Source organism: Microtus ochrogaster, chromosome 7 (assembly GCF_000317375.1).
Source record: "Microtus ochrogaster isolate Prairie Vole_2 chromosome 7, MicOch1.0, whole genome shotgun sequence".
Lineage (NCBI taxonomy): Eukaryota > Metazoa > Chordata > Mammalia > Rodentia > Cricetidae > Microtus > Microtus ochrogaster.
Window position 1 is genome coordinate 51,524,358 of NC_022014.1, and position 8,761 is coordinate 51,533,118.

Sequence of the window (8,761 nt, forward strand, 5' to 3'; positions counted from 1 at the left end):
GTTCATTCTTTATGAGGTGCCAGAATAATAGAACTGTGAAAATGAGCACTGTTTCCAAGTTCTCCCTCCCTCTCGCTCCCTCCCTCTCTCTCTCCTTCCTCTCATAACCTTAAAATAAGATTTTTTCACCCACATAATTAAGTTGTATGTCACACCCATGTGACTGAAAATGAATTTAATTTACATGTAGTTATTTTATGTTTGTGCTTGGGTTCCTTTTGAGAATGGAAAGCCGGGTCTCATCACTACCCTGAGTCAGAACCAACCAGAAGCTAACAGGGACAGAATAGATGGTCAAAGAGTAAAGTATTGTTGACTCTCCTTACCCCCAACACAACCCCAGTCATGGAACACAAATGCCACTTGTCATTTTATAGACAAATTAAGCCAAGTTCCTCAAGAGTGTAATTTGACTCAGATAACAAAGGGATTTTTTGAATTGTACATAGGTGATCTGTTTTAAATAAGGAAACTAAAAGGCCAGTCTGACTTTTGAAGACCAAACAGTACTCCACCTTGGGTATCTACTTAGAGGGTGCCTAGCTCGCTTGCATAATTACATCCACTCAGTGAGCATCTTTTTAAAAAAATGTTTGGTTTAGTTAGACTTTTGCTTTTTTCTGTTTTGAAAGAATTTGTCTCATAGAGTCTCCCATTATAACAACCACTTCTCCAAATAGCCATGAATTGCAAGCCATGCTCATGAAAACAGAAACTGACTCATACAGGCAACTTATAGCCACTCAAACTTGACCTTTGGAGGTGACAGTGATAATAAAAAACCTAATGACACCTTTCACCACAGCTTTATATATGTATGTTATGTATGTATTCTGGTATATATATATATATATATATACATACATATATATATATATTCTGGTAAAGCCTTATATGCATATATAATAGAAGTATGTGTCTCATGGTTCCCATTAGAAAAAGAAAGCAAGAGGAAGTCTCACTAATCTTTTAAAGCATGGCAATGTGAAATATTCTACTGTCTTCTGGGAACTTCGTATTGGCCATGGACATGCGATGCCCTGTAGTAAGGAAACCCATTTACTGTGACATTCCCACATTTAATTGGCTCTACGACACTATTCTTATTCTGCATATCACTCTTTTTGCAAAATGCTAACATCAACCAATAAGGCATAATCTTGCTAGATTATAGGTATGTATGAGTTTAGGATTTGAGACTGTCTTCTTAAGATTTATTTATTTTATGTATGGGAGTGCTCTACCAACTTTATGCCAGAAGAGGGCATCTGACCTACTACAGATGGTTGTGAGCTACCATGTGGTTGCTGGGAATTGAACTCAGGACCTCTAGAAGAGCAGCCAGTTCTCTTGACTGCTGAGCCATCTCTCCGGCCCCATAGAAGCTGTCTTACCCCCACTACCAACACTACTCAGCCCAGATCAGGACTTGTTTAAATTGAATGGAATAGTCAGCTCTTTCTGAGTTTCAAGAACTTATATATGGCTGCTCTTGACTGACTCTTTCTTTCCTATTTCCTCTCTCTAGATTAAGTTAGATGCTGCGAAAATCAAACTACCTAGACTGCCTCGTGGATCCTACACACCCACAGGAACGAGGCAGAAGGTCTTCGAGGTCTGCGTCTGCGCCAATGGGAGGTTATTCCTGTCCCAGGCAGGAACTGGTTCCACTTGTCAGATAAACACAAGTGTCTGCCTTTGAAGGACTATCCATAGTGGACAATTGTCGGCAGCATAAAGGCCCTTTTTGGCTTGAGACACTGGCTGCCAGCTATTTTTACTAGAACACAGAAAGCCTATCAAAGACCTTTTGTGTGTGTGTGTGTGCGCGCGCACGCGTGTATGAGTGTGTGTATGTGTGGGTTGTGTGTGTGTGAGTGGATATAAATATATATAAATATATATAAATAAATATATATATATCCTCTGTATAAAATGAGGTTTCAGTACAAAAGGAACCATGGGTGACCCTGTGACATTATCCACTATCATTTTTCCACTCCACCCCCATCACCCACACGACAGAATCTAAGCACTCATTCAGGATCAGCATTCCCCAGGCAATTTCAAATCACACAGCGGACTGAGCACTTACAGAATATCCATCAATATTTTCAAGTTATCACCTAGCTTCTCTCTTTGTCATTAGAGGCAGTGATGGCGGGAATCTTTGGGTCACTCTCCAGTGCTGATATATTAGTATAAAAGATAAACATTTGACCCATCTGTAATCCCAACTCCAGGCAATTTTGTAGTGATGGGCGCCAGCCTGGGCTACAGAGTAAGACTGTCTTAAAAACATATATATTTGGTTTCCCTTTCTTAGCTTCAGCCAAGCTGGTCAAATTCTTTTCTTCAAGATAAGGATAGGGTATACCCGTAGAAATTAGCCACAAAAACTCAAAATGGCCACCCTACCATTGTAGACCAACATACTAGGAGTTGTGTGGCTGAATGAATAGAGGCAGGGAGGTTGGTTGAATTCTGAAAGAATGTAAACCACTCACCTAACTTCTACTTAATCTACTTCCTTTACACTCACGTATTCCCCCACAGTCAACAAGTAAGAGCTTTGAATCAGCATAGAGGAGAATACCAGCTCCTCTGCCATAGGATAGAAGCTATTTAATGGCCAAACAGGCAAAGAATACATTGACAGGACATCTCATTTAAGGGAAACCTGTCTCCCAAGCTTTTAGGTTCTCACTCCTGACTTTACCCAACAAATGGACAAAAAAAAAAAATCATTAAATCAGTCAGAATACAAAAGAGTGAGCCCAGATCCCAAGAGTCATTATTTTAAGATGGAAATCTAACCAAGGATACTATAGGGAAGCTAACTAATTTTCTTAAGTTTGAGATGGGTGGGCCATTTTTAGACATGTATTCTCAAGGGCTTGCATAAACTCTCTTGCTTTGCTCTTGTATATTTTGTCAGTGCTGCGGTATTCCTAGTTCTGAACTCACTGTTGTGTTTCTCTAGGAATCAGAGAGTTACTCATGGCAAATTAATATAAACAGTCATCTGTCCTCATCAGAATCACTGTTTCCCCTGGGCTCAGCGGCACCCGATCTCCATATATGGAAATAGTCTCTAATTCCCGCCATCAGCTACCTCTTCCCACCCTACCTTCATTGCCATGCCCCAGGGTCACCCTGGCCAGATCTTGTGCTGGGACAGGGGATTACACCATCTCTGTTCAAAGAGGGGGAAATGTGCCTATGCCTTAAGCCAATGCACTCAGCAAGGAGAAGCACATCCTATCTATCTTGTTACCTGTAGTTTATTTTGGGTGGTTAGAGGGAAATGGTTTAGTCTAGACGGAGCAGCAGAAACGGACAGACAAGCCAAACGGTTTGGTTTCCTCAGTTGGACTCTGAGGAGCCCGGAGTGGAGGGATAACTGGCTTAGCTCATCCTTGATGCTACTAGGTGAAGCAACGGCCCTACAATCTTGATGGAAGTTGTATTCACAGGCCTGAGTGACACTTGTTTTTGTTTTTGTACTCCACAAGGTTCTAATTTTTCTTACTCCACAAGCTGAACAGTTTTTTATAGGAGACAAGAAAGAGGTTCGCTATTTCTGATACGACATGCAAGAAACGGGCTGAGGTTTGCACCCATGGAATGTACTCCTCAGTTGCTTATTACCACAACGCAGGGGCTATCCTAACCTGACCCATGACTTGGACTTCTGGCTATGAGGCCAGGCCTGGTTCCCCTCACCCTCTCTGTGTATCTTATGCAGAGGCACTGGGTGGGTCCATCTTAGGGCAGTAACTTAAAATTGTTTCATTTGCAGCATGGAAATCTAAAAAGGGATCCTATAAGAGGCCACAGGTTACTGAACCTCTTATAGGCCCTTTCAGCCAGAATCTGCCAGTGTCACAGACGGGTATCATTTTCAGGACACAAAATGCCCTTCCTAGCTATTAGAAGCACCTACCCCATATTCTTCAGCTAAAAAATAACTCTGAAGTCCCTTGTGTCTACGTATATAAAGAAGATAGGGTTGTTTGGGGGTGGTTGGAGGGGATGTTTCATTTTGTTTAAGAAGACAAATTGCCTTTCCATTTGGCCATCTCACACCCACTGTCTTTGGATAAGAACAAAAAAACAAAGTTCCCTGAACCTTTCTGATTTCATTTAAAATTGTGGGATAAAAGTCCTATTCCTTGGGAATTTTATGACAGTTGAAAATATGATGGTCACACATGCAAAATTGAATCCTAGAGCAAACGAATCACACAAACACACAATAAAATAGTAATTGGGGATATAAATCAAGAAATCTCTGGAGCAATAAATGATATAAAATTCTGGCTAATTCTGGCTGTCAGTTATGTTAAAGGACCACGGGACATCAGAGGATCTCTGGTATGAGAAGATTACTTATCTCAGTTCAGACTGGAAACTAAGATGCATCCTTAGTTGTCAATGAACTCCCCTTCAACCCATCCACCCAATGCTCTCCAACCAGAATATTTGTCCATGGTCATGAGAAAAGCTTTCACCAGAATTCTGAAGAGAGGGAGGTCAGCATTTATATTAATGTCTACTGACCCCCTACTTTTTGAAAATAGGAATCTTTCTAATATTTATATACAGAATTTTCTAGACAATCACACTCCTGGGTCTATTAACCAGATAGTGGGATAACAGGATTCAAATGAATCTTCAGCATCCTAGAACTTCTGGTATGCTAATATTCTTTAGAAAACATTTTACAAATCAAGATGTGATCTCCAGATACATTTATCATGTAGTTCTGTTCAGCACATCTGTTTGGCAATCTTAGGAGTTTCGCTTGGAGGGACCACCTCAAGATGACCTAGGTTTTGAAGAGCTCCATGGTCGTATCTAGGTAGAAACTTGGTGTGTGGTTTCATAATTGTTACGTGACTAAGGAATAGCACTGAAAGACTTGAACTAGCTTTTAGCTTCCTTCATGTCATTCTCTCTCTAGACAAACCATAGACCAAAGAATACTTGAGGGTTGACCCTATGGAAGGGTCAATAAAAAACAAACTGGAGACCCAGTCTGACTCCATAGCCACAGACATTCACATGTCGTATATGAGCCATGTCATCTGTACCCCTACCATTGGCTACATGGCCAGCAAAAAAAAATTATGGCTATACAACCTTTTGTAGAAAACATTTGCTGACCCCAGAGCTACAGGTCACCTGTAGACTGTGTTAGACATGGTGGGACAGAAGGTGGATTTCTCAGGAACAAGGAGTAGCCTGTGTTTCCACGGGGGCTTGAAAATATAAAACTTGGCTGAAGTTTTAAGAAGGACACATCTAAGAGAGAAGGCAGCTCAGAGGACTTGGAGTAACTGAGAAAGTGGAATGAAAAGCAGCTTGGGAATAAGGAAGCTGTGTTCCTCCCACACTATTCAGTGGCTCCTGGCTGGGTGTTTCTCAGGTGAGCAATGGTTCTCAAGTGAGCAATGCCTGACCTGAATTGAGCCAAGAAGAGCCATCTCGATTCACCATCTTTTCCATAAAAATACTCAAGTCCATCTACACCCGCAAAATCTGCATCTTCCCATGTGCCAGAGAGACTTTCATTCCCAGTTTCTTTAGAAAATACTTCTGACCTTATATGACCTCCATTACCTATACCTCCACTGCAGCCACTTGTTCTACAGCCCCAGGTTAGACCAATAAATAACTGGAAGGAAAGCAAAACAGTAACATCTTTATATAGGTAGGAATCAACAGTGAAATATTTTCTATGGAGCCATTTCTAGAAGTGACCAGATGAATGGTAGTTTTTTTTTGCTCTTCAGAATTTGGGTCTTTGCTCCCTTGGAGTGGAGGGAATACAGAAAGAATATGTTTCATCTTCACACACCTCTGCTTCTGTGTGGTAAAATCACTTGCTACCATAGGTCTGCCCCTTTTGCTGATAGTGGTGTTGTGCTTATTGTGATAAACATGGCATCATGATAAATGTACCTTTGTGGGTATGAGTATTTACCTTGGAGAGGCAGGATGTGTTTCAGTGAGAATATCTACCATTTTGAGTCCTTGATCTACATCACTACAGGAAAGCCCTCTGCCTTCCTCGTGAATGCATTTGAAGAATCAAGTTGGCCAACGAAATCAGACCCAATGAGCATATCCTTGTTTTATTTATCTTAAACAAAAGATAGCATAATGCTTGGGCCAAAGTGTTGAATTCATCCATCTTTAAGTACCTGATCCTTTATTAAGGATCAATAAAAGAAAACAAAACCTCATTTATGTAAGTTTCAAACAAAACCAGATCTCCCTCCCCACACCACACACCTTAGGAATTCTTAGGAACAAAGACAAGATGATAAAGAATCAGTTTCTTGAATGGTACACTTGTATGGCGCACCAGTAGCAGGCAAGTTGGGGAACAGATCTAATGAAAGAAGCGACCTTAGAAAACAGACCTTTTATCTCAAAGATAAAAAGTCTCTCTTGCAGATTTTCATCACTTCTTCCTTGAAGGAAGGCTTCCCAGTTTCAACATATTTCCATGAAAATAGTAAAGCTTACTGCACCGGGATGTCAGATGTATCTCTTTCTCTGTGGCAATCGGAATTTTAAATTGTACAGTTGCCTCTGAATTTCCCATTCACAAAACCAAACCACTGATCAGTGATAAAGCAGCCACCCGCCCGCTGCTTTAGGCAGCACAATGCACCATAGGCATTAGCACTTTCTAAAGCAACGTGATTTCTATGAGTCCTAAAAAGCTTTCTTCCTAATGGAGTCCTTGAAACTTGTCAAGGCGGATCTGAATGGCAAAGGGAAAATAATTGCTTGTGGGAGGTCCTCTTTCTGAGTTTAGCTGGAGTGCACTTATAGAAGAAAATCCCCTGGGAACACCCACGCCCACACAGATTATTTGGTCCCTCCTTCCCCTATCTTGCTTTTGTTGAAATGGGCAGAGTAAGAAATCAGTATCTTCTTTTGAGGAAGAGAAAATGTCACGAGCCTTTGATGCATAGGGGGGTTATGCCACAGCACAACATTAAGGGTGCCATCAGACCCATCCCTAAAGAGTTGTAAGTATAGAACTACTGCAATGTCAGCTGCTGCCCCTTACCTTAAACCCAGCAACAGGCAGCATCAGAACACACTTGGAGACTACCAATTGGAACAGATCAAAGGAACAGTTGCCACAGGCAAGAAGTGGCTTTGGAGTCCCAATCTACCTGTCTTACTAGGAAGTCAGAGTCCTCAGCCAAAAGCCTCACTCAGCGTGTTGCCATCCTCACTGACAAGTATGTGGCTTTTGCTTCCTCACTAAATACAACAAACTTGAAGATGCCCTTGCTGAGAAAACAAGAAACAAAACTGACATTTAAGATTTAAAAAAAAAAAATCTACCCCCTCCATACCCAAAGTATCTTCAAAGTCCACTTTAATGGGCCTCTGTCACTGGAAGAAGAGATAGCTCAGATTTCATAAAGTGAGAAAACTCCAAAGCAGACTGTTCATTTAACTGAGAGTGGATTGTTGGAGGACTGAGAGGTGGCAGTGGCCGATAGGTGTTTAGTGCTCCCATTCACCTGACTCGAGAGATTCCAGGATCTTGAGGGCCATGGTTATTTGTTTCAGAACGGGGGCGGGGAGAAGCTATCAAATTTTCACCACAAAAAGAGCCATGTCCTCAAAACTCATGCATAAAACAAGAGGCTTTTTTAGATCCACAGCCTCCCCTAAGATATGAAAAGAACTAGCCTCCACTTTCCAGTCATTATTAGAATGGTATGTCAATATTCATTGAACTCTGCACTGTGCTAAATGCTCTGTCTGCATCCATTTATTTCTTCCTCTGAACAGCACTTTAGAGTTGAGCTCCCAACAAGGTTCCAGTTTACAGATAAGGAAATTGGGACCTCAAGAGGCTAAGAAACCTATTCACTATCTATAAAATGACCAAGCCAGAGTGTGAGTCTCGTCCCTGGGCAGTTCACTAACATTTAAGTTTGTTTTCAAGTTGCTGGGGAGTGCTTCCCTCCTAGGTTTTAGATCAGACCTTCTAGAATGAAATAGACTACAAAACTTTCACAGCTCCGTTTTCTGTAGTTTCTTACCAGGGTCGCATACAATAGTAAGGTGTGGATATGTGGAGTGATGCAGAAAGCCTAACTAAGTTACAGAGTCTAGAACAACAATAACAAAACCAAACAACTGCTTTGTTTGGGGTATGAGTCTTGTTAAGTCAGATTCCGAGTCCTTAGGACTGGAGGGTATCTCAGTTGTGAGTCTCGTATGTAGGAGGAAATCTGGATGCTCGGCAATACATCTGTGTGGATGAACAATGCCTTGTTCCCAATATATATTATTTCCTCCTCCTACAGCTCCATCCAAAAATCAAATGTCTTATGTGAAATCCTTGACCGTATTAGGCTTTCTTCTCTCCCTTTACTTCTAGGAAAATAAAATCATCAAGTAGGTCGGGGCTCATTCTCTGTCCCTGAGAATCACCTAGGATTCAATCTTTTTTTTTTTTTATTGAGAAAAGGAAAAAAAAAAGAAGTTTCCCCCTCCTCCCAGCCTCCCATTTCCCTCCCCCTCCTCCCACCCTTCTCCTCCTCCCCCCACTCCTTTCCCCCTCCCTCTCCAGACCAAAGAGCAATCAGGGTTCCCTGCCCTGTGGAAAGTCCAATCTTAAGCATTCAACACCACCTGAAGAAAGCCACTTTGACTCTGTAGTGACTTAATCCCCAGCCCATCACAACTATCACTAAAGGCCATATCCCTCCAAGGT

The 8,761-nt window shown here is 41.5% G+C and overlaps 1 protein-coding gene across 2 annotated transcripts in view; it reads left to right on the top strand.

Annotated features, from left to right (window-relative positions):
* Nucleotides 1-8,511, top strand: part of Sgcd (sarcoglycan delta) — a 542,538-nt gene extending 534,027 nt beyond the window's left edge. For both annotated transcript variants that reach the window (XM_026780496.1, XM_005350200.2), the window contains exon 8: nt 1,529-8,511. In XM_026780496.1, coding sequence (XP_026636297.1) covers nt 1,529-1,702 — 174 coding nt within the window. In that variant the 3' untranslated portion in view covers nt 1,703-8,511. The remainder of the gene's footprint in view (nt 1-1,528) is intronic.
* Nucleotides 8,512-8,761: the final 250 nt, after the last annotated feature.